Genomic DNA, 26,531 nt, shown 5'->3' with positions numbered 1-26,531 from the left:
ACACACACACACACACACACACACACACACACACATATATACACACACACACACACACACAGACAGAGAGAGAGAGAAAGAATTGGACTGGATAATTAAGGATAGGCAACAAGTGTTTAAAGTAGAAACCCATTCAATACATCTGATTTGTTTGGAATTTTGTGTTTTTTATAATTTTGATGAGTTTAACATTAATCGTAAATGTGTAATAAAAATTATTGATATTAAAGAGTCATAGGTATGTCCAACCTTTTGACTAGCATGTCTATGAGGATATTAGTGATTCTTTTAAACTAATAGGCAGTTTCTCTTAAACCTGATGTCAATTTAAGATCCTATGGGTAAGTCGAATATCTTAGTGGGATTTTGCGAATGTAGTTCAGGCCTCCTTTGACACAAATAAATAGTATGTGGATGTGCTTTAAACGAGGGCTTGCACTCTCCATTCATGCCTCTTGTGGTATCCATGAACAGATGTTTGGTAGCAGGGGTCATAATTATACCATTGAGCTTAATTCTAAGTGACTAGATGTGAAGTGCCTTAGGGTGACTACCACAAAGCAAGTTAAAGACTCTTTGGTAAAAGAAAAAGTAGAGGAAGACTGAGAGAGAGAAAGAGAGCGAGCAGGGGTGAAGGGGGTGTGTCTTGAGCACCAGGCTCCCAGGGACGGTGTTGGTCACCACCCTAACACAGACCCCCACAGAACTGCTCAACCGCAGCACGGTAGGGTTGCACTGTGCATGGTGTTTGTGGCTCCGTGTGTGATAATGAAGCGAGTTTGGGTTGCAAGTCTTTGCTTGTGTGTGTCTGTATGCGCCTGCATGTGTAATAGGAGGCATTTTGATGTTTCTATGTATGCCATTGAGTCTTTGTCAATGGTTTTATTTTGTTAAAGTTGTACTTTAATAGATATTTTCAGTTCATTAAAATGTGGAAGTCTAGTTCTGCTGTAGTGGAGGTTTTTGAGAACCCTGAAGAACTCTGGCAGCTCATTTTAATGGGTCTAATAATGCTATAATGGGACTGGAAGTGTTTTATCTCAATATCTATTGGTTATAAAACTGTTCGTATTAACTTTATTTCATTTGGCATTTATGTGTATATCAGATGTGTAATAATGAAGGTAGTGGAGTAATAGATAAACACATTTGGCATGAGATCCCGGTCACCGAACAAACTCTTAACATAACACAGCTGCACTGATCTTGACCTCGCTATTATCTGTGACTATGAACAAAAATTCAGCCAAGGTGTCCGAGATGCTCAGTATTAGTGTATATATATATATATATATAACATTTCTGTCCCCCTCACTTCTGAAATGATGGCTACGCCCCTGGGGTGTGTGAAAGAGAGAAGATTTGTGGGTTGATTTAGTGTGTGCAAAGAAAAACATGGACAGAAAGTAGAAAGACATAGGGCTGTAAATAATAAAAAATCAGGAAGTTTGCCAATCAGATAATCTTTGTCCAGAAAAACATCGTAGATAAAACTTGTAACTTCTTGTGACACTTGGATGAGAAGGATATGGGTGGCAGACATTTACAAATGATTGATAATATGGCATGATAATTTAACTTATGCTTGTCCTTATTTTTTAATTGAACTTTTTCAATTATTCCACATAAAATGTGCCTGTGCGTAAGTTTTGAGTCATGTTTGACGAATCAACTTTTACAAACAAATTAATTGTATTGATAAGTTGCCATGCTGGATATGTGCAAACATTTTAACATTTCACTTTTTGCCTGATTTTAATAGTGCGGAACGCTTTCCACCTTCTCCACAGCCATCATAAAATCATTAATAGTTTTTTACTTTTTATAAATGTGTTTTAAAGGAACAAATGATTCACTTTGAATAAATAAACATTTTTGGCAGAAAAAAAATCCCCCGATAGAAACTAAATGAAATGCGTTAGCTGTTATAGTATGAGGAAAAGGCAAGCAGGGAAAAAAATTAGTATTCCACTCTCAATTATTTCTGACATTATTATGATCATTAAGTTGTGATGAATAGTAGTTGCTTAATATCTTCTCACCCACCTGCATCACTGCCCATCAATTTCAACTAGTAATTACAAACAGCTTTCACAGAATGCTAGGCGGAAAGTAAGGCTGTTGCTAGAAGCAACTTACCCTCCAGCTAATTTTGAATGCTGAAGTACACTTTAAAACACAGTATAATAAATTATTGGTAATGTTTAACAGTGTATTGATCAATCAACAAATGTTAAATCTGTTTGATCCTTCATTTCTGTCCTGAAATAAAAAATAAATTAGTTGCACAAAGTATTTCATGTCTTACATGTGTTTGTTTAACATGTCGTAATATTTGGAATTACTTAACTCTCACTGTTAAATGTAAGTGTACCATAAATGTATATAAGATCTGTTTAAATTAGGGAAAAGGCTGTGCTAAGTGTATGTTTTGTAATCTAATGTATCTGTGTGTAACATCGGGTACAGTCTCTTATTGTAAGTTAAGTAACAACAGTGTCAAGGAAAATGAGATTAAATAACTGCCTTGGCAGCTCCCGAAGGCTTAATGTTGCTGTGGCATGTACAGAGTTCACTTAGTGTTTTACAGCTTTAACCCCATGTTGTAAGGGCATATTTAATCAAAATCAAAACCAGATATCTTTCAAAACAACATGGTTTTTCTGACAAAGATGATGTGTCATTTCTTAAGAACATTTTGTATGAGAATGACAGGGGTAAATCCATGCTAAATTCCCTCCACCACCATCTGAAATTCCCCTCTCTTTGTTCTGCAGCTGGGCCTGAGCGGTGTTTCCCTGTTTTCCTACCTGAGCTTGTTAAAACGCACAGGTTAAGGCCCGGTCACACTCTCCTTGCTCTCTCCATCCTAGCCCGCTCCGTTCCAAACCCGGCCGTTCTTCTCCAGGCTCTCTATCCCCTCATGGGCGCGATATCAGCCAGTGCAAGAGGACCACCGTCTCAACCCTAACAGCAGTCCTCACCATGGAGATGAAACAACCAGAGATGATGAATCGAGAGGATGGGGGAGAGCATGAGAAGGAACAGGAGTCACAAGAAAACGGAAGGCTTGTTGCGGACAGCGTTGCGGAGAAGGGTCAGAAATCCTGCTCCGGACCTGGGCAGGTCTCCAACGGTTATCCCAGCACATCCCCACAAAGTCCCAGGGATGGTGCGGGTGCTGGGACGGACAGGGGCAGCACCCCTGGGGCATTCAGGACTCTGGTGGTCCAGCAGACCAGCTTGGATCCACCTAGGGAGACCTGGAGCAAAAAGATGGACTTCTTGCTGTCGGTGATCGGGTATGCAGTGGACCTGGGCAATGTGTGGCGTTTTCCCTACATCTGCTACCAAAATGGAGGGGGTAAGGTCAAACGTGGGGGGCAAAAGTGATACTAAAGCTGCAGGCAACTCTGAGACAGATAAGTGTGATGCATTTAAACAAATATTGTGTAGCATCCCATTAAAAGAAAGATTTCCGTCTTTGAGACAAGATCAGCTAGGTGATATTTGCTTAAAAAGAACTAATAGACAATGGGGAATTCTGCTGTTGTCTCCTCTCTTTGTGCGATCCAGTTCGCCTCGTCAGTACAAACAGGCTTTAGTCTCCTTTCATTGAATTTCAAGTAATAAAATCTTTGTAATTTCCTGTTTCACCATGCAAAGGGAGTGCATGAGAGATAGAGCGGGCAGGGAGACACTTGCCGCAACCAACACCATTAATTGTGGCTCTCATGGGTGGGACTTGCTCATGTTGTTTAATAATCTGGCTCGCTGCTGCTCAATCAACAGCTATCTAGCATTCACGTCAAAAGCTCACGTATAAAGCTTTAATCAGAAACCCAGGGGCTTGTCTGAACAGGAACTTTTTGTGTATGTGTAGCGTCTTTTCTGTAAGTACAATAGCGCTTTCGGGATGTGTTAAGACCAATTCAATGGAACCGTGAAGTTCAATTGCGCTTCCTGTCTAAATCCTTGTGTTTAAATTAGGTGCCTTTCTTCTGCCGTACCTGCTGATGGCTGTGTTTGGTGGCGTGCCGCTGTTTTACATGGAACTGGCTTTGGGCCAGTTTCACCGCAGCGGGTGTATCTCCATCTGGAAACACATCTGCCCCATCTTCAAGGGTAAGACTGGTCTGCTTCACAAAGCTCAGACTTCTGAGACCAAGAACCCGGGTTAAGGGTCAGACCGATACCGACAGACTGACATGTGCTGTGCTGATAGTACACTCTCCCTTGACCTTCCTCTAAACTTCTTACCGATTCCGCCCTCTCTTTGTTGATAACCAAGACTCTGTTATGGAAATTGTCACATTTACCTGGTAAAATGCCAGTTGCTTAAGAAACTTGATTTTATGTAAATGCAACTTTGTCCGAAATGTCACCCACTGCCCCAAAGTGGAAGGTGCTAGAAACATTTGCATGATCATGTTCTTTTGCAGGTATAGGCTTTGCCATCTGCATCATTGCACTCTACATTGCCTTCTACTACAATACCATAATGGCCTGGGCTCTCTACTACCTCCTATCCTCCTTTCGTGCCACGCTGCCCTGGACCACCTGCACCAACCAGTGGAACACTCCCAACTGCACCCACTACCTGTCCACCGATTTGAATGTCTCCTGGACCAACTACTCCATCTCTCCGGCTGAAGAGTTCTATATGTAAGTGCATGTAAGTGCGTGTAAGTGCAAGTCCAGGTTAAAAAGGATAGAGCTAAGAACTTTGCCTTCACTAGGCTTCTAGAACTATCGAGATTTAGAGAGAATGCGTTACTCTCTCTCGAAAGATGCAGGGGGACTGGGTCTGTGTATCCGCTGCTTTAGGATAGATTTAGAGGCTTCATTTAGTTGATTGCTCCCACTTTTTATTTGTGCTGCCGGGATTTCCTGTTTTCCATATAAATGTTGCTCATTGTTCTTATCTAACTGTCCTGCATTCATCAGTCCTTTCCTACTCCCTAAGCTTTTTTGGTCACACTTTATTTTAAGGTCCAATTCTCGTTATTAACAAACCATTAACTATGACTTTTGCTTCAAACTCCTCATTTGCTGCTTATTAGTTAGTAAGGTAGTTGTTAAGTTTAGGTATTGGGTAGGATTAGGAATGTAGAATATGGTCATGTGGAATATGTGGTACTAATAAACAGCCAATATGTTAATAATGGGCATGCTAATAAGCAACTAGTTAATAGTGATAATTTGTCCCTATACTAAAGTGTTACCTTTTTTTTACTATTCTGTGACACCTTTATCTCCCAGTAGTAGCTTCAGGCCTTTATGTTTGTTTTTATAAATTGTCAACCAACTTCTTTCGTGTCCTTAGACGGCAGGTCTTGCAGGTTCATCTGTCCCCTGGTCTTCATCAGTTGGGCTGGGTGAGCTGGCAACTAGCCCTCTGTCTGTTGTTCATCTTCACTGTTGTGTACTTCAGCATCTGGAAAGGGGTCAAGACCTCCGGCAAGGTAAGATATCCAGGAAACCTAAAAGAAAAAGGACTGCCAACTTTGAGTTAAAACTGATTATCAGCAGCTTCTTCATGACTCTCTCTGGCAGGTAGTGTGGGTGACGGCTACCTTTCCGTACCTGGTGCTGCTGATCCTGTTGATAAGAGGGGCCACCCTGCCAGGAGCATGGAGAGGAGTGGTCTTCTACCTGAAACCTGATTGGAGCAAACTTTTAACCACTACAGTGAGTGGCAACTAAATCAACCATACTGAATCCTAAGATATTGCACAATCCATGTTGGTTGCTGTCCCTTTTCCCCTATAACACATATTTCCTGCCATCTGTCAGGTATGATATGGATGAATGAAAATCTTTACAGACAAATCACTCCATCTGTGTTTTTTCAGGTTTGGCTTGATGCAGCTGCGCAGATCTTCTTCTCTCTGGGTCCAGGCTTTGGTGTTCTCATGGCCTTTGCCAGCTACAATCCCTTTCATAACAACTGCTACAAGTACACCTGGCTCACATTTATACTGCTGTCATTTTCTATTATCTGCACTAAGGTTCTGTTATCACAAACTTGAGCTTAAAATGTGAACTTTAGTCACAGTTTATTCCCTGCATCTTTTTGCATGCGTTTCTATGCAGGTTTGACGTTGGCCTAATCCTAAGTATTACACTTTGGCACATAACTCTTCCAGCATTGTTCAGGCCATAGCAAAAATTATACCATGAATCATTAGATTTGTTGAGGAAAGGAGTGCTATTACTTCTCTAAGCAACCTTATTTATGATAAAACAAGTGTGAAAAAAAATTATCTCGACTTATCTGAGAACCAGAATATGATAGAGACTTGGAAGTGGACTCTGTTGACTTGGTGCTGTAAGAAACCAGGAACCTTTCTTAAAACCATAGCAATGCCTGAAATCACCCACATCACTTGTCGCAATCGCTAGTTTTCTAAAAATCTAGTTTTTATTTTCTATTATCCCTTTTCTCTGTCGCTCCCTGTTTAAGCTATTTATCTTTTTACCATTTTTATTTTTGCTCAAATCTTTTTATCTCTCTTTGAATTACAGAGATGCATTGGTCACAAGCTCAGTGAACTGTTTGACCAGTTTCCTGTCAGGCTTTGTGATCTTCACTGTGCTGGGCTACATGGCAGAGATGCGCCAACAACGTGTGGAGACTGTAGCTAAAGATGCTGGTAAGCACCTCATTTAATTTCTACCTAATTTCTTTATTCTTGCTTTATGGCACCATTTCCTTTCAATTAAGTACCAATTAAAGAATTTTGAATATCAGTTAATATCAATTGCAAATCATTGCATTGAAACTACAATGTGATATGGCTGTTTACACTAAAATGACATTTGATTTACCTGTCCTGATTGGATGCATGTGTTCTAAGGTCCCAGTCTGCTCTTCATCATCTATGCTGAGGCTATTGCCAATATGCCGGCTGCTACGTTCTTCGCCATCATATTCTTCCTCATGATAATTATGCTGGGGCTGGATAGCACGGTCAGTCTTTCTTGCTTTCTTGAAATACTAGCCAATCAATTCTCTCTTAATGAATTAGATTTTTCCCTCTGTTTACTCAGCTTATTGTTTCTGAATTTAGTAAAATGTATTGTCTACAGTGTTTCATTACATTAGGTCTTCAGCGTGCATAGTTAACCCATTCCTGTCCCTATGCTGACCACACACACAATCAACCCTAGTAAAAAAGTATACATTTACATTTATTTAATATTAAGCATAGTTCAAATCTATTAACATATTTATTGACATATTGCTCGGGACTTACTGATATACAAATTTGAATTCAACTTTATTTGGAGTACTACTTGTGCACAATACATACTACTTAATATTAAGCCTAATATGCGTTCTAATGTCACTATTTATGATTGTGTGATCTTTGAATAATATTGTCTTTAAATGCAAGACCTAAAAAGTGTACCTAAAGTATACTTGCAGTAGTTGTACTTTAGCACAATCAAATAGTATATCTTTAGTTGGACTTCAGCACTACTTCCGCACAATTAAAGTGCATTAATTACAAAATTAGTTGTTCCAGTTTAGCAGACTTTAAGTATACCAAAAGTACAATTGCAGGGTATTTTTAAGTACATAAATATGTAAATGTATTTGTAGTATACTAACATGAAATAAATGTATTTCAAATACATTTTAGTTAGGGCTGCACGATATTGGAAAAAACTTACATTGCGATGTTTTATTTTTCTGCGATATATATTGCGATATGAAAAAAAAAAACCACAACACATGACTTGAATAGTTTATGGGGGGGGGTTATCAGTGATTGGGGTGATTTTGTAGGCGAGTAAATTAGCATAGGAAATAAACAAATTACAAGCATAGATAAATATAAATATTTTTCAGGTAAGTATGACAGCTACAGAAATTGAATAATCAAATGTAAAATAACTACATAGTCTTCACTGTATAAACTAAATCTAATAAATCTGTGTTAAAGCTACAAAAGTGATTTTTCTTTGTGTTTTGTTGTTTGATTAACATTCATAACACAGAAAGCCTCAGGAACATTAAACTGCTGTAAACCAATATACTATTACACATCCATTTTCTTTCTCAACCGTTTCCCTTCACCTAAGCCATAAGCAACTGCGTTTACAAGGATACTTGCAGAGCACAGTATTTCAGGCACAAATAGATGCAGAAGTGAACAGAATTCAGTGTTCAGGTGCATCTGCGTTGCTCTCACCGTGTCTACACCGGACGCGAGCGGCGCAGCGCGACGCGACAAAATACAATGAACCCATTATAATCAGTGATGCTGTTTACACTTTTACTCTTTATGATGTACTGACACAAAGTTCAAATGATTGGCAACGGTCGGTTTGTCGCGTCCAGTGTAGACAGACTTTGGGGCCGTTCACATTTCGCGCCTAAAAACGCGTGGAAAACGCTAGCCACGCCGCTTTCTCCTTTCCAAAGCGCTGGGGAGCTTGCGCTTTAGTGGCGTCTGCTGCTGCTAAGCGACCGTGACCTGCGCTCTCCGCGACGACGCGGAAGTTTCAACAAAGGATTAATGGATTTCCAGCACTGAAAATCGCGTGCAGTAGCTCTGCTACTAAATGTATTTAAAATTTGTATCTCTGTACAGCTGTCGCATCCGGTGTAGACACCGTGTCTGTGTGTGAGCAAAGAAAACAATCAGTATAAATATAACGATCAGTCTCCTATACTAAACATCGCACATCCTGCGATGTGACTAGCGCGGATGCGCACATCGCGATATCGATACTGAAACGATATATCGTGCAGCCCTAATTTTAGTATATTTATTTTTCACTAGGGAAGTCTTGTCAGGAATGGCTTAATTCAGTCTGCTAATGATATAACTCTATATGTAGTCTATTTCTGTTTGATTATAATGTAAAAATCCACTGAGTGCTGTATTTACCTTAAGGAGCATTATTTGAATTAATTCCTGTACAAGTTCAATGGGTCCTTGACCTACTTTTCTATCATACCATGCCTCTCTGTGTGTGTTTGCACACTACAGTTTGCAGGTCTGGAAGGGGTAATTACAGCCATGTTGGATGAGTTCCCCCACCTGTTGGCCAGGAGGAGAGAATGGTTTGTGCTCGGCCTTGTGTGTGTCTGTTATTTGGGCGCCCTCTCCACTCTTACCTACGTAAGTCTAACAGCACAGCTAACAAAAATGTAGTTTTGCTTTGGGGGATTTTCCTTCAGTTCTAATAGGCTTTAAATACTGTCTGGAATTTTACCAAAATAACATGCCATTTTCCAAAGTGTGCACATTAAATATTCCTTTTAATACTGAAGCAATGTGTTTGTAGGGAGGTGCGTTTGTTGTTAAACTATTTGAGGAGTATGCCACAGGCCCTGCTGTTATCACCGTGGTCTTCCTCGAGGTCATTGCTGTTTCCTGGTTCTATGGTATGTAATGGATTGCAGCTTAAGCATTCAAAATATAACTTTAATCAGTTTTGACTGTGCTGCTGGTCTGACTCCATGCTGGTTTGATGAAGCAAACAAACTCCTACATAGTTTCTTAAAGGTCCCATGGCATGAAAATTTCACTTTATGAGGTTTTTTAACATTAATATGAGTTCCCCTAGCCTGCCTATGGTCCCCCAGTGGCTAGAAATGGCGATAGGTGTAAACCGAGCCCTGGGTATCCTGCTTTGCCTTTGAGAAAATGAAAGCTAAGATGGCCCAATCTGGAATCTTCCCTTTATGTCGTCATACGGGGAAAGGTTACCTCCCCTTTCTCTGCTTTGCCCGCCCAGAGAATTTGGCCCGCCCATGAGAAAATGAGCTACTACCATGCGAGGCGAGCGCAATATTTTTTTTTCCTCGAGAGACATCATGGCTTGCAAACGAGCGAAGCATGGCAGTTGCCCCGCCTCTCTCCTCCTCATTAGCATTTAAAGCTACAGACACAGAAATGGCACGTCCTAAGAAAAGCTCATTGTGGGACTGGCCCATAGTGGCTGAAATTCTGCACCAAGGCTGAATTTCGGGAAAGAGACTTCAGATACAGTACTAGGGACCACTTAGGCCTATATAAAAGCATCCAAAAAGCAGCATGTCATGGGAACTTTAATGAATTGTCTAGACAAGATAGACCCTTAGAGGCTTTTGGGCTGGAACCAGAAAATGTATGCTTTTGATATGTCAATTTGTGTTCCTCAACTCCCACAAAACTTCAAAATAAAAATTCTAAACATTACTGCTGAACTTCCTAGCATTTATATTTCTTTATTTTGGACTGTGCACCCTTTAGCCTAATTCCCAAGAGTCTATGAAAATGTAATTTTTAGTCACTACTGCAGGGAGAGTAGTCATAATGTCGAGCTATAAAACTGTTTAGCTACTTCTGTCACTTTACACTCTGCTGTTGTCCATCTGTTCTTTCTTATTCAACTCCCAAGATTTTATCATGTACCTCAATAGTTTCGTAATCCGATATGCTGCTTCAGGCGATGTGCACTAAGTCTGTTTGCAAAATACGTGCAGGGACGACACGTTTCTGCAACGACGTGCAGCTGATGCTTGGCTTTGCTCCTGGTGTGTTTTGGAGGGTCTGCTGGGTAGCCATCTGTCCCTGCTTCCTATTGGTCAGTCTATTACATTACATTTATGCATTTTGCGACATACCAAAACAACTTACAATGCATTCAAAGTATGTTTTATCAGTTCATGCATTCCCTTCATACCCATGATTTGATATACTATGCTGTCTGAGTTACAGAAACCCAGTCCAAAAAGTGCGTTTACATGCAAATACACTGAAAGGGACAATTGTCCCAAAAATGAAAATTCTGTCATCATTTTCTCATGTATGACTTTCTTTTGAGGAACAGGTTTGGAACAACATGAGGTTGAGTAAATGATGACAGCATTTTCATTTTGGGCTGAACTATCCCCAAACATTTATGACGTTTGTTATCTGTTGCCAGATCTCAGCATGTCAGAAATGCAAATACAGTTTTGTTATTTTTCTCATTGTTTCATGTCTGTAGTTCATTATTGGGAGTTTCCTGGCATTCCCTCCCGAGGTGAGGCTGTTTGACTACCTGTACCCTTTCTGGACCACAGTTCTCGGCTACTGTATTGGAGTCTCCTCCTTCATCTGTGTGCCTTCTTACATGGTCTACCATCTAGTCACCACCAAAGGGACCTTCAAACAGGTGAGCCTAGACAGATGAAAACATCAAAACACATGCATTACTGTATCTTGTCAGGTCTAATAAGTGAGCCAGATATAATAACGACACCTAAACACATTACAGCAGCACAAACGCAATTATGCTGCAACGTATCAGCTTGATAACGTTGTAAATTTTCTCTGTTTGAGACGTGAAGATAGACATGGCTGTCAGTCACTGTATACATCCATGAGTGTGTGTGCTTTAGTCACAGGATGTGTGTTTGGCAGATGATGAAAAATGACACAAGGTTAACCTTTGTTGATTCTGTGATGTAACTACCAGTGCCTTTGGCATGTCAGGTTTGGGGTGAGTAATTATGTGCCTCATAGAGGAGAGTTTTAGCCCACAGCTGTTGCAAGAGTTGCAACATATCACTGTTGTTTAATCTCCAAGATATTTATTTTGTAGTTGAGCTGTTCGACTTACTGTAACACCCTCCTGTAGCTTAAATGTTTTCACAGTTTTCACCACTCTCACTGCTTACTCCTGTAGCGTCTGCTAAAGAGCATTACCCCTGAGGCTCCGGGGTCCAGCGGCCGTCAGAGAGACACAATTGTCATAACCAACGCCGTGTGACACATTTCCTCTTGTGCTGGACATGTAGCACAAACGCAGGGGACCCGTGTCTCCTGTAAGGGCCTCGACTGACCTCCCTTCACACCTCACCCCAGAGGAGTCTGCTACATGTATTGTGTGACGGTGAGGCCAGGCCTCCGAATACAGCCATTGTTTTATTCTTATTCTAGCCATCCATGTGTGACCACTGTCAGCGCTCATATGAATTACTGACTGCCGTAGCAAGTTCTTGAGTTTGTGTTTTGTCCTTCCGTTGTTAATTTTAGATCTGCATAAACAGTTTATATATATATGGCTCGTGTACACTAATGTTGAAAAGTTTGGGGGCAGTAAGATTTTTTTTTTTTTTTTTTTTTAAGAAATTACTACTTTTAGTCAGCAAGGATACATTAACTAATCAAAGGTGACAGTAAAAATCTTTACATTGTTACAAAAGATTATTTCATATAAATGCTGTTCTTTTGAACCTTCTATTCATCAAAGAATCCTGAAAAAAAATCACTGTTTACACAACTGTTTTCAACATTGATAATAAGAAATGTTTCTTAAGCAGCAAATCAGCATATCAGATTGATATCTGAATCTCACCAACCCCAAACGTATATCTGTTTAGTGAAGTTTGGGATAAGAACAGGAATGGACGCACAAGTGGTTAATTTTACTTTATGAAAATCTAAAATTTATATAGATTGCTTTTCTAAAATATTTCTTTTTCCTTAAATAGTAACTAAATACATAAAGATTGTTATATTGTGGTTTTGTGACCAATTTCAGGTATATTTTTCATTTATTCATTTATATAAGGCCAAAAATTATTTTGTTTCTTTATTGTCATTATAGAAATTTGTAAGTATGACTTAAAAGAAGCTGCTTGTGGATTAGGAACTGAATCCATCACTAATTGTGAATATATTTTCTTTATTTCTTGTTAAATATTTGTTAAATAGTTTTTTATTTTACATTTCAGATGTGGAAAGTGTAAAAGTAGGAATGTAACAGAATGTTTTTTATGAGACAAGCAAGGGCCCAAATCATACATTTTTTTATGTTTTTTTGCACAGGTGTGTATGTGTGTGTGATTGGATATGTGTGTATGTGTGCGTCTTTGACCACCATGCCCGTATATGTAACAGATATTAAGTGTTTAGCCTACTTTTGGCGGATATGTACCAATTGTTAGGCATATGTGTATTTATTTGTGGGACATTTGTGGCATTTCATTCACATAATGCTTATTTTGTTTATTTGCAACTGGAACTCTTTGTCTGCCTACCCAGTTACCATTTACATGTAACATTTACAAGAATGGGACCAAATATTCAGGACTGTGGGGGACCAAATGTAAAAGTCTAAGAAAAAAAACAATATTGATCGACGACTAGCATGTTCCTCAATGTTAACGGGGGGCTTTGGCATTTATTTTTACATATTTCTTTATGTGAGTTACACTAAGTAGCAGAAACCAAATACTAATGTGCTTGTTACAAATGCTTCAGCCTTGATCCTCAAGACTTTTTTCATGAAAAAAAAGTGGGACTGGACATCTAAGTATGTGCATGTGTACTTTGTGAGTCTTGCTGTTCGTGTGGTCCGGCGTTCTGTGCTGACTCGTTGAATTTGTAGAGTGGGCAAATGTGAGGACGTGGATTTCTCTGTCAAACTGACATGTGTGAGCTGTACTTCGAGGTAGAGAAGTAATAAACCATGGTCAGTTCAGTCTGTGTGTGTGTGTGTGTGCATGCCGTAGACGTGAGTCTATATTGTGCATCTGTGTGTGTGAGTGTGTGCGTGTGTGTGCTTCAGTCCAGTGCTGACCTATCCTCTTCTTTCGCAGCAGAATTTCTTATTCTATCAAAGTATTGAAAATCTATTGTACATTATAAAGTCTAAATTTGATCTATGTATGTATGTATAGGACAAATACATATATGAATTATTAGAGATAAAATAAAGGTATATGTATTAATAATGGATGTGTCTTTATTGTGTTTATGATACAAAATAGGGATCTGTCTGACTGATATTCCTGGATGATTTCAGTGGGCTATTTTAACTTTCAAAGTGATTTCAATAAATCATAAATATACATTATTCAGAAATTAATTATTCAGATGTTTTAAGCAAGGATGCATTTAAATTGATCAAAAGTGACAGTAAAGACATTTAAACTGTTATAAACGATTTCGATTTAAAATTGTTCTTTTGAACTTTGTTCAGCAAAGAGTAAGAGTAAAAAAAGAAAAAAATTTTTTTTACACAAAACATTAAGTAGCACAGATCTGATAATAATAAGAAATGTTTCTTCAGCATGAAATCAGCATATTAAAAGGATTTCTAAAGGAGCATGTGACATTGAAGACTGATGCTGAAAATTCAGCTTTGCCATCACAGGCAAAACACTTAATTTAAATTGTAATCATATTTCACAATATTACAGTCTTTACTTTATTTTTGATCAAATAAATGCAGCCCTGGTGAGTATAAGAGACCTTTCAAAATCATACAAAATATTACCCACCCCACACATGTATATGATAATTATGACTAAGCATAACATATAAAAAAAAATTACTCGCATACATTTTTTTTTACTGAATTTGATTACAGTTGAATCACATCTAACTCTCCCTTGAGCTAATTCATGTGTATTCCCTCTCTCCCATCTTTAGAAAACCCATTTATCGCACACTCCTTCCAGAGAGTCTGTTATCAGGTGGGTTTGGGCGTAGATAAATGAGGTCTTGCTCGCAGATGTTCTAAGGAGCAGATTGCACACATATACACACACTGGTCCACAGAGGAGTCAGAGCTTCTCCTCATTGTATTAACATGAGCTGTCAGTCACGTACCTCCTCACTCTTTTCCCTAAAGGAGAGGCTTTCCACATAGTGAACTACAAGATGATTTTCTGGTTTTACAGATACATTATCAAACCATTGGAAATAATCCAGCTGCATTTATGTCTTAAATTATACATTTCTTTCTCATATCTGGGTTCAAATAAGTTTCATGCTGAAATGACTTTCCTTTGGGTGTGTAGAGTTATAATACCCTTAATGGACTGAATGTCTTGCTAAATTTTAACCATACTATCAAGTTAATAGGGTCCATTTGGGTTGTTGTCTTTCATAATAATAATAATCATCATCATCAGCATAATTTGTATTGTGATTAGATGCTTTATTTAATATTAAAATATATAATACATTATAAACAAATATTTCAGAGATATATTTTTTATATATTGATTTCAGAGAAAACAACATTTTATTCAGCAAGGACACATTAAATTGATCTAAAGCCATTTTAACTTTGTTTTTATTAATGATAAACTATCAATTACATTCTCTTATATGTAAGTTCAGGCATTTGACAATGAAAGCATTCTCTGATTATACAATGAAGATAACTATTATATATGTCATGGTGAATTAAATTGCATTGAGAATCTTGAACAATACTGGGCATAAATATATGATTCAAATTTCTGTTTTCGGTACATTGAGTCACATGCATCTCAAATTCTGGTATTGCAACAAGAGCCATGTGACAAGCAGTAATGTTGAGTTTCTGTCATCAAGGACTAATCTATACAGTACATTGCATGTAAACGCTGGGCCTCTGAACCCAGAGACTGAACAAACACTCCTCTGCTCTCACACAAGCTGAACTCAGATACATACAGTGTTGAGTTACAGCTTTCACACGATGTGAACTGCAGTGCAAGGTCCCTTCAGGATTTTTTTTTACTCAAAAATGTTAACAATAATCAAGTTGTACAACCATACAATGTATATACCATATTTTTGGGCAGAAGCCATATCTTAATACTTCTAAAGCTCAGTAACAAATTCTAGAGAATTCTAAAAAAAGAAGGAAAAAAAACAGAGAGCGAAAATAAAGAGTAATGAGGGGTGTCAGTCACGTAATCCTCTCTCTTTTTCTCTCTCTCTCTGTTTTTCATTCTGGCAATTTCCTATGAGTCCCTGCTCTTCTGGGGATGGGAACCTCCTGTCAGTTTTATCAGACTGGAGGATCTATATTAAACACCCTGTCACATCTCCCTCTCTCCCCTGCAACGATCACACCATCTCTTTATCTGCCCGTCTGCTCTCACACACCTACTCTGCTCATATTTTTGCTTTACTGATTTGTTTGGTGGTTTGTAAGCCTATCATTTTGACCCTTCACACTGATATTAGCTCAAGAAAGTTCACTTTCTCAGTTGTATGTTCATCTCACTGAGACTACACTATTGACAAAGGTCACTTAAAAGCAGGGTACAGTAATTAAGGTTTGAACCTTCAAAAGAAGTCAAAATGAAAAGGGTTGGGGTTCTTAAAATTATTATTTAAGATATGTTTAACTGAAATTATACAAGAAGTTTTACCTCCAAGTAAATTTATTATTTATTTATACATTTATATTTACATTTACCGACAGTAATATAGGTCTCCTTACACAGCTAAGCTAAGGCTGCTCTGTGCCTGCTCAAAATTCTGTCTAAAGATGTAATGCAGAATAAAAGCCAGACTATATTATGCCTGCTATAAACCACCTCGGCCCCTAGTATTATAGTATACAGTGTAATTACTGTGTAAATGGGGGAAGTCGTGGCCTAATAGTAACCCAAAGGTTGCGGGTTCGAGTCTCGTACCGGCAGGGATTGTAGGTGGGGGGAGGATCTCCCACCTTCAATACCACGACTGAGGTGCCCTTGAGCAAGGCACCGAACCCCCAACTGCTACCCGGGCGCCGTAACAAAAAATGGCTGCCCACTGCTCTGGGTGTGTGTTCACGGTGTGTGTGTGTGTGTTCACTGCTGTGTGTGTGCACTAATTCTGAGTATGGGTCACCATACTTGGCCACATGTCACTTCACTTTCTTCTTCACTTTCTTTCTTAAATGCATTTATGCCACCTCTGAGCAGCATTAAACAGTCTGTGTGAAAACTTAAATGCAACTTCAGAAGCACTTCTATGCCACCTTTGCAGTGTGAATTTGACATAACAGCAATAGAAATTGTATTTAACTGAGAAAGTAATAATAACAACAGCAGAACTTCCGAGCACTTTGCGTTATCATTAACGACAAAACAAAAATTCAAATAGGCTAAAAATAAATAAACTCATTGCTATATTTTGACACTTTATTATAGATTTAGATCAACATTTTTGAATCTCTTTTCCACCTCAGACAAAATAAATTAATAAATATTTAGCATAATTGCTACTTTAGATTGTTTTACACTTTATACTATTTTAAATGATTACATTAATTGTTTCACTCTGAGGCAAAAATGGGTTTGCAGTTCTTCAAGGAACACGTAAAATGTCTTAACGACCCGACGCCTATAAAGTCACTGTAAAATTTGTATACTTCTCTGAAGCTATTCATACAAAAATGATCAACTCAAGACAAAGTGCTGTAACCATTTAGTGGAAATTTAAAACACCCAGCTTAACGAATGGCAGCACACACACGTTAGGCCTACATCATGGGCTTAAGATGCTGGTTTTAATAGTTGCATTCTGAACAAGTTAAGTTCTTGTTTTATTTTGTATTTTAGTGATCCTTACAAAAGCTGGCAGAATATGAAAGCTATGTTGCCTTGGAAAATGTAATGGAGAGATCACATCATACCTCATAAACTTCACAGGCAGTTCTAACCTGTGCCAAAAAGGTTATAAAGGTGTGACGAACAAACAGCAAATGATAAACACGTTCTAAGAATGTCAGAGCAACATGTAGCCTAGGTTTAATTAGCAAAATCAGATTCCATATAGTGGGCTGAAAATGAATACTGCACATTTAATCTCAAACGTGTGGTTTAATTATTGTAACTCATTACAATCCATGTAGCCTACTGTATATATTTTATTTTTGTTTTCTTTATATATAAACATGTAGTATTTTCTGTTATTGAAACCCACCTGTGAACATATCATGCATGTTCTGCATATAATATGTTTTCTTCTCTACCTGTTTATAATAGCTCCTTGAATCCTGGTATTTCTCTCCTCCTCTTCCTCTGTTCTCCTGTCTGTCACCCAGCCTCCCTAGCTTTGCATTGCCACTTGCTGATCTGGTGATATGTTGCCTTGTGAAGACAGGAAATGAAACCTTTCATTCCTCCCCAGTTACAGCCCCTTTATCAAAAGCAACTGGGTTTACCGACTTGCGAGCGTCATTGGACAACAACATATAGGTAAACAAAAGCAGACACCGCGTTTTGTCGTGATAATAACAGAAAAAAAGTTTTAACAATCACAGACGCTCTAAGATGTATAGGCACTTCTTCTGTCTTTTGTCATCCTCGTGACTGCTCGCGTATCATATTAGCGTTCTAACCCGAATCAGCGTTCTGAGAACACATATTTACTTAATGATATTGTGCAAACTCATCTTAAAATATTTAAAGAGTAAATTCCTCCACAGGTCTGACGGTGGGATTGAGTTTGATGATCATCGTCGTGATTATCGTCCTTGCGTTGGTTGTTTACACTCCACCGGGCGCTACAACGCGCTGCTTGAGAAGAAGCAGGAGTGAAGAACACCTCTCCCTGACTGCTAACAGAATTTCATGACTGCTAACAGAAACACATGAACTTTATGGATCTCAGTGTTGGACCCACTATGGGAACATTTTACCCCTTTAGAAAAATGACTTCCAAACAAATCACAGTTTCCAAAGACATGGAAATGTAATAAAATGTTAAAAGTCGTTGATATGTCTAAAGTGAATGTCTCTGTTCCAATGTTCTGCATGGAAGCATTTTGTTGGCCTTCATTATGAAGAATTCTAAGGCCATTTTTTGTACACAAGTATGATGATGTAGGGCTTACATCTCTAAATTTGTGTACCTGTCACACAAATGTAAATCCTCCCCAGCAGGCTCTTTAAAATTATGTTTAAAAAATACTTATTAGGAATAACTGGAAAAGCCATGGTAATTCATTGCCGAGAAAATTATGGGAACCCTGTAAATTAATTGTCCCTATTGAACTAACGTTACCGCTAAAGAACATTTTAAACTAGAGCTTTGTATACTTTCTCCAATTGTTACACATTTCTATTAAACAATATATAATTAAAATGTGTATAGCCTACTTTGTCATGTTGATTTAATAGTTTAGCCAAGAACATGAGCTCAATACCTAGGCTACTCCTTAATCAGGTTAGACGCAATATTGAATTTAAGGTGGATGAAATGAGGCTGTGAGGTCTTTGCAATGGCACGGACTGTATAAAGTTCCTTAGGTTGTGAAATTTTGAGATGGTCCTTACTGCAGAACACAAGATCCAGAGGGCGAGGTTGGATCCAGATCCAACTCCTCCCAACTTACATTTCCCTAAACCAGGGCTGTCCAAACTCAGTCCTGGAGGGCCGGTGTCCTGCAGAGTTTAGCTCCAACCCTAATTAAACACACCTGAACCAGCTAATCAAGCTCTTACTAGGCATAGAAACTTCCAGTCAGATGTGTTGAGGCAAGTTGGAGCTAAACTCTGCAGGACACCGGCCCTCCAGGACCGAGTTTGGACAGCCCTGCCCTAAACCTACCTGTCTCCATCCCCTGATCCCTAAACCCATCTCCACCCCTACACCTACCATCTCCAGGATGGATCTTGTGTACTGCAGTGAGGGGCTACTGGAAATTTTCACAACTTTCCAAACTGTTTTATGGAGTTTTCATTTACTGAAAGCTTTTTTTTTTTTTTCTCAGAAAGACGTTTCGTCAGCTACAATCCATTCACAACAATCCATGTACAATCCATTGAACGCACTGTACTTCTATCCGCCACAGCCTCATTTTCATTCCTGTCAAAAATGATATATGGCACTACTCTGACTGGTCTATTACACTCTTTTAACTGTATCACAGGAACTACAATGGCTGCAATTCCAGTAGACAACCATTAGATGGACTAGTGCTCTGTGGAAAGGACGAGAGTCTGTGCTACTGCATATTTCGTTTTCATTTAGGCAACTATAAATGCTGCTGCTACTACCTTTTATTGGCTTTCACATGGTGGACACTGCGATTATTGTGCTTTTCCTAGGTCATTCTGACATAGAAGAGTTCTCAACTGAGATTAAACAGGATTTTTACACCATTAGGACTGATATCACAAAATGATAAAGTGAGTGTTCAGTGCTACTCAGTATGTTCACTGCATCTGAACACATTTAGGTGGTTCAGCTTTATTTAGATTTCACTTTTTTTTACCATAATATATATTTCTGCTGTGTGAAAGAGAGCATTACAATTCTGTGAATCCTCAAAGAGCAGTTTTTCTTGTTCCACCCCTCCAACCCCCCTTTCACTGTCACCGAGGCAAGCTCTCAGAGTCAAACTGTAATTAAAAGACACTGCTGTTCATCTGTCTGTCTTAAAATCAGTAGTCGGTGTCCCCTAATCTCAATCTTATCTTCCCTGCTCTCCCTGCTAATCCACAGAGAGACAGAGATACGGTCACTGACAGATGCAGACAGCATCATGCATATGATAACAGACAGAATGTGAGACGTGTCCATGCAGCAAAACAATATTCACATGGAGACACAGGAAACAATGGCTCACCGTTTCCTCATGTATTGTGGCTGTTTTTTGTTTGTTTGTTTAAAAAAAAAACTCATGGTGTGATTTTAACTGTAGGAAATATGAGGAATTGTGATGCGTTAAATAACCAATAAGATGTTCGACCACTGAAAGCAATAATGTTGTGAGATGAATCCATTAATCAATGTCAAAACACCCACAAAATACAAAATAATGTATTTTTTACCCCTCTTTCTCGTTCCCCTTTATTGCGGTGTCTCATTGCTAATCAATATGTTTTGTATCTCCGGCTGAGTGCTTGTTTTCTCTGACAGAATGAGTCTGCATTGATTGTAGGCTGTGGTTTTTTCCCCACAAGCTCTCTAAAACACCAGCATGTTATATCTGCTGGGATGAAATGGGGGATGGAGCTCAGCGTGGATGGGGGTTTTCAATAATCTGTAACCCAGATATTTTAAAGGATTTGATGAATTTTTCCTACATACCCACCAGAGATGCTAATATTCGGAGGAAAATCTCGGCTAAATTGGTTTGCAGTAGTCTAGTATTTCTAAATAGGATAAAGAAAGCTGTTGGATAAAACAATGAGCTCTAGACTTATGATCAAGCCCTGGAAATAGCACCCTCCTCCGTACATATGCAGTCATATGACACATGGGTGACAGGGCGCTCTCACCAGCTGCCGTCTGGCTGTGGAATTCTTTACACATTTCAGCCAGGGGTTTCACGAATGCTGCCATTTTCAGAACACTGTTTAAAACTCCCAGGCTTTAACATGATAGTGTGTGTCTGTGCATTTTTTGTGCTGTATTGTTTTATGACTGGCTGCTCACTCACTTCTTTTATCACATCCTTTATTTCTTCTTGTATTCTTGAAATTATCGATTTTTGCAGCACACTGACAAAAAAAAAGCAATTATAAAAAATATAATTATTTGGTGTTATTTTGTTACTTTATTGTTTTTATATATACTTTTGTATATTATAGATATTTGAAAACAATCTTTCAGCTAAAAATAAATAGCCTTTCTTATTTAACCCTTCATTTGTGCAGCACGCTGACAAAAAATAAGCAGATACAAATATGATTAATTATGGCTGGTGTTTCTGTATATATTATTTTAGACATTTGAAAACAATCATCAGCTAAATAAATAAATAAATAGGCTAAATAAATATCAGCTCAGTTAAATTCTCCTTCATCAACACCTTATATGTCTGAATTTGAATGGCAAACTCGTTTTCAATTAAAGGCACAAGATTTTTTTTATTAAAATATTCAAAAACCACTAGAACAGTCTTATATATTTTGCTGACTTGTGTACTTACATTATCCCAAATGTTTCGAAGAATGTTTAAATCCAGAGAAATTAGCAATTTTAACTAGTGACACGGACCGTGTCCATAGTGTCATTGTGTCGCCTGCCAATGACGTCATAACCCCTCGATTTCCAGTTTTGTTTTGTAGAAAACATGGAAACACCAAAGACGCTTTAATATGTTGTGTGTTTTAATAGACCGGTGACGACCGCACAGAGTAGCATTATAACAGAACTTTCAAATGTATCTAGTATGATAAAACAGCACTGCTCTGAAACATGACCTTAGCATCAGTTATCTAGGAGTGGATTGATTACTGTCACCTTGAACACAGCTTCCTTAATGTTGCACTGAAGAAGGTAATCATGTATCACTTAGAGTCCAAAGGTTTTAAATGAAGCGTTGAATAGTGTTCAAATGAGATTAAATATTAGATTAGATGAAGGTATTCTGTTTTAGATCAGTTGACCGATAATATGGACATGACAGTTTTAGGTTAAGTATTTTAGGTTCATTGTTATATAAGGGAAAATGTATATTTAAGAAAATAAAAGCTGCATGTCTCAAACTTTGATGTAATATTTCACATGTTTGTCTGCTATGAAGTAATGTAGCTCAGAAATAAATAAAAGCTTAAAAGTAGCACAGAAATACATACCGGGTTGGCAGGGGCGTAGCAAGCTTTTCAAAAGTGCGGGGGATGGAGAAACGGAGGAGCGACTGTAGTAAGGCGTTTGTGCAAAACTGCGGAAAAACTGCAGAAAAAGTGCGGGTGTTGAACCCTCTCACCGGGAAAAGTGTGGGTGTTAAAACACCCACATCCCCCACGGGTGCGACGCCCCTGCGGGTTGGGTTGAAACAATAAAAGCAAAGTGTGCATAAATGATGTATAAACTTTGATTCAAAGTACATTAATGTACATATATGTCTGTTACAACTCATTCCATTTTTACAACACTCCCTGTTCCCCCAGTAGGCTAATTATAAAATAATGAAGAGAAAATTGTTTCAAATAGTTTTATTCAGCTGGCACAGAAAAAAAAAAAACTTTCAATTATGACGTTATTTCCATGGCAACGCATCATTTAGCGTCATTTAAAATAATTCAGAGAGAGATCAGATAACCAACAGGAGAGGTATGACGCCTCTGTTTGACAGCTGGTACGCATCGCGCATGCGCAGAACAAACAGAAGTGAGCGACCTCGAAGAAGCCGCACATCTTCCTATGTGCGACGGCACCCAATGATGTGAGTTTGGCCGCTACCTTCTCTTACATCTTGTGTTCCTGAACCTTGAATGGCGCTGGTCACCGTACAGCGGTCGCCAACCCCTAGTACAACCTCTAGTCCATGCGTGTCGGTGAGTTTCTTATCCGTTTCTCCAGTTTGGTTCTACTTATTAAATGATTTTATTCATGTCCGAGCTATAGCGGCAGCTAGGGTGTTCACTCGGTCTGCGCATGCGCAAAAACGTTACCGAACTTCTCGGTGGTTGACATGTAACTAGCCGCTTTGTTCTCTTTAAGCGTTCGTAATTTAATGCTTGATATTTTGAATGTTATTTTAAAATCACTAAAACTTTACTCCTTTAAAGTTGTCGAGTTATTAGGTAGGAAAAGCGGTCGTTTTTTGTAGTTTGGTAAGATAGTTTTGTTAGCTAGTTGCTAGCTGCTGATCTGCAGTAACGTTACATATTCAGTGACATCTGGACTTCAGAAACTGTATTGTACTGCACTGTCATTCTGTTGCATTTGATTAATATAGTTAGATCGATTATTACATAATGGGGACGTTTCTTAGTTAAACCTGAAATATGGTGAAAGCACACAAAATACATAGATTTAATGTTACATTCCTAAAACTACACAGATATCTGGGATATGTGTCACTTCACCGGGTGCCTCATTTGAGGTTAAAGTTTGTACTTTTTGTACAAATGTGTGGATGCTTTGGCCTAATCCAGTAGCGTAGACTCTATATTTTTCTCATAAACTTGCAATCTGATAAAGTAGCCTAGCCCTATGGTTTCATACCACTTCCTAATTTCTCCGAAATGCCTCAAGGTTTTCTCACAAACTCACTGTCACTATATTAACAAGATTTGTGGTTCAACAAGCGTGTGTCATACACATGTAATGTTTGTCTGTGTTGCACAGACTGACCATGAGTTGCCACATCTTTTGCTTGTGTTCCTGTTGACAACTCAAGGAGATGCAGTGTAATGAGCTTTTATGGAAAGTTGACTTATGCTTTGAGAGTTCTATCAATAAAGTGTTGAAAAAGTGATTGTAAAAATTGTGACTGTAAGTCTGTATGTCTTATAGCCACTATTTTGAGATCTGGGCAACATTGACTGTTCAGTTGAATACGTTTGCTGATGTAAAGGGGGAGATGGTGCATGAAAAGTGGGTTAGTTCTGTAAAGCCCATGTCAAGTTTGGTCACATCTTATGGTGCACAATGAGGAATTTTCAGTGACAGACTCTCCCCATGGCATGAAATTTTGATATTTAAGCCCTGCAGCCCAGTTCTGTACCCCAAATTGTCCTTTTTCAATTTAGATATGGGACCTAGTTCTTTATTATTATTATTATTATTATTATCATCTTTGTTTAAGATTAGTTACTTTGCAGATATACTGTACACTACATATACTTCTTCATATAGTGGCTATTTGAAGCAGTATAAAATGCAGCAATAAACCCTTAAAATATAAGTTTGCTACACTGTTGTCAACTGACAGTTTTAAATCGCATAATTCGGTGAGTGTTGTACAGTTATCATCTTAGAAATAAAAGCTTTATTTTTTTAATAAACTCTTGTCTTTTTATTAAGTCTGACATGTGAAATAATGTTCAGAAAAAAGTCTAATCTTTGCATATATGTTTTTCTTAAGTATCATATTTTATGATATGGTGGGAGAATATAAAGCTCATACTTGAAAAGAAAAAATAAACACCTCAGTTTTATTTAGAGGGCCAATCTACACACAAATATTACATTTGGTTCAGTTGCTGATATAGCCAAAAAGTATGATGAAATTCTGATAGTGTGTAATGTAAATAAATTAGATCTTTATAACGGTATAGCAAACTACTTGCATGAAATTCTCCCAAATATGATGCAGTCTCTGAACCAACAGTGAGTCAGGTGAGGTTGTAATCAGGGTTGAGATTGGGTTGGATACATACTGCAAAAATGATATGAGTGCTATTTTGAAATTACTTTTTGCTTTAGTAAACCCCATGATAAATCCATATTATGCACAGTATACTGCATAGTACTGATGCAATTACAAATAATATGGTAGTATGCTGTTCTGAACATACTGTAAGTATATTCAAGCTGTCAACTGAAAGCTGTGATAAATGTAATCAAGTGTTTTATTGTTTGCTTTGAGTCCTAAAATTGAGACAACCTGCCTCAACAAATTCACCTTAAGATAGGCTGACCTAAAGTCTTAAGTGTGTATCTGGGTTAGCACCAGGCCATGTAAAGGCCGCAACCAAATAAGAAAATTAGGTTATGTGAGTGAAATGAGCTACTTTCCCCCCATTACCAGATGCCCATCATGTGACCCCATTGAGGCATCCATGTGAGTCATCTTGTGAAATGCCTCAAGGTTTTCCAGACAAAGTGCCTGTGCACATCTTTATGATGGCCCTCACCTATGCTGATTTTATTCACAATTAAGTATACTACCATTCAAAAGTTTGGAGTCACTACATTGTTTTTTTTTTTAATTATTATTCTTATTATAGTCAAATGATTAATCGCAATTAATCACATCCAAAATAAAAGTTTTTGTTTACATAATATATGTATGTGTACTGTGTATATTTATTATTTATATATAAAGACACACACATACAGTATATATTTTGAACATATTTACATGTATATACATTTATATATTTATATTCTTATATTTTATATTATATATAAATATTTAAAGGTGACATATTATGAAAATCCGACTTTTCCAGGTTTTAAAGGGGTCCTATTAATATGCTCTTTTACAAAGTCTTGATTTTGTTTTGGGGGTGTACTAGAACAGGCTCTCAAACTAGGTTGTTCGAAAAACACATTATTTTTCAAATATTTTACTTTATTACAACACCTCTCTCCCCAGTCTGGCATGAACGGCTCGAATAGTTCCTGTATCAAATGAAGGCCCGCCTTCTGAATCAATTTGAGCGTGATTTAAACCCGGATGATTGTCACCACTCTAAGTTCGTCTGCCTTGAGAAAGCTAGCGTGTCTCCGACATAGTGATAACACTCGTACGCCTTCTCTAGTGAAGCACAACCAGATCTCGTCCCATTCATTGATATTTGTGATATCACAAATCCCAGAAAATATCCCCTTACCATAGCCGTCTGCGAGCTTCAGTGTAAATATTGCGTCAAAATCAAATGAATTTGAGCACGATTTAAACCCGGATGATTGTCTTGCAGATCTTTTTTTATGCTCAAACAGCAACATTACAGACTAACTAACGTTGAAAAAGTGAAAAGCATAATAGGACCCCTTTAAGTGCCATAATCAGGTCCCCGGTGCATCTACCAACCAAGGAAACGTGAAAAAGATTAACCCAGTAGCTTTGTTTTGGTAAGCCTTTTTCTGCAAGCGTCTGAGAATACGAGCGTGTCTGATTTCGCTCCCTTGGTGACGTAGCAAAGGGATCTCGTTATAATATTACTGCCCCTTAATCTGTAAGTTTCCACCCACAGCGCCGTCATTGTGTTTTCGCAAGCGACAATGGTGAACCAGCTCTAATGCCATGGAGAAAGTTTGAGCAAAGCATGCTAACTGTTCTGTGTTTGGCTGCACAGACGAGCACAGAACACTGTTTAGAGTCCCAGCCTCAGAGGAGCCAACAGAGCAGTGCAT

At 38.3% G+C, this 26,531-nt stretch overlaps 2 protein-coding genes and 2 long non-coding RNA genes across 7 annotated transcripts in view; 2 read left to right on the top strand and 2 right to left on the bottom strand.

Moving 5' to 3' along the window:
- The window catches only part of LOC107669739 (sodium-dependent serotonin transporter-like), a 16,435-nt gene extending 4,342 nt beyond the window's left edge, over positions 1-12,093 (top strand). For 2 of the 3 annotated variants that reach the window (XM_016462121.1, XM_016462122.1), the window contains exons 2-14: positions 2,778-3,364; positions 3,991-4,125; positions 4,443-4,665; positions 5,327-5,465; positions 5,557-5,691; positions 5,856-5,959; positions 6,529-6,656; positions 6,861-6,973; positions 9,006-9,137; positions 9,304-9,403; positions 10,487-10,587; positions 10,993-11,160; positions 11,674-12,093. In XM_016462121.1, the coding sequence (XP_016317607.1) occupies positions 2,986-3,364; positions 3,991-4,125; positions 4,443-4,665; positions 5,327-5,465; positions 5,557-5,691; positions 5,856-5,959; positions 6,529-6,656; positions 6,861-6,973; positions 9,006-9,137; positions 9,304-9,403; positions 10,487-10,587; positions 10,993-11,160; positions 11,674-11,757 (1,941 nt within the window). In that variant the 5' untranslated portion in view covers positions 2,778-2,985 and the 3' untranslated portion in view covers positions 11,758-12,093. Of the gene's footprint in view, positions 1-645; positions 725-2,777; positions 3,365-3,990; positions 4,126-4,442; positions 4,666-5,326; positions 5,466-5,556; positions 5,692-5,855; positions 5,960-6,528; positions 6,657-6,860; positions 6,974-9,005; positions 9,138-9,303; positions 9,404-10,486; positions 10,588-10,992; positions 11,161-11,673 lie in introns of those variants that run through there. The other variant, XM_016462120.1, reaches the window with a different exon arrangement.
- Positions 5,367-8,979, bottom strand: LOC107669741 (uncharacterized). The gene is made up of 3 exons (XR_001632027.1): positions 8,904-8,979; positions 5,587-5,662; positions 5,367-5,437 (listed from the first exon to the last, which is right to left on the bottom strand). It is a non-coding gene; the product is annotated as an uncharacterized LOC107669741 (long non-coding RNA).
- Positions 11,101-26,531, bottom strand: part of LOC107669740 (uncharacterized) — a 16,737-nt gene continuing 1,306 nt past the window's right edge. The window contains exons 2-4 of the long non-coding RNA XR_001632026.1: positions 19,105-19,110; positions 16,614-16,617; positions 11,101-11,166 (exon numbers count right to left, since the gene is read on the bottom strand). This is a non-coding gene — a long non-coding RNA (uncharacterized LOC107669740). The remainder of the gene's footprint in view (positions 11,167-16,613; positions 16,618-19,104; positions 19,111-26,531) is intronic.
- Positions 22,785-26,531, top strand: part of LOC107669738 (protein phosphatase Slingshot homolog 2-like) — a 31,050-nt gene continuing 27,303 nt past the window's right edge. For both annotated transcript variants that reach the window (XM_016462119.1, XM_016462117.1), the window contains exon 1: positions 22,785-22,999. In XM_016462119.1, coding sequence (XP_016317605.1) covers positions 22,937-22,999 — 63 coding nt within the window. In that variant the 5' untranslated portion in view covers positions 22,785-22,936. The remainder of the gene's footprint in view (positions 23,000-26,531) is intronic.

Source organism: Sinocyclocheilus anshuiensis, unplaced genomic scaffold (assembly GCF_001515605.1).
Source record: "Sinocyclocheilus anshuiensis isolate Anshui unplaced genomic scaffold, SAMN03320099.WGS_v1.1 scaffold684, whole genome shotgun sequence".
Lineage (NCBI taxonomy): Eukaryota > Metazoa > Chordata > Actinopteri > Cypriniformes > Cyprinidae > Sinocyclocheilus > Sinocyclocheilus anshuiensis.
The sequence above is the reverse complement of the archived record's forward strand: the minus strand, read 5'-3'. Positions and strand labels throughout refer to the sequence as shown.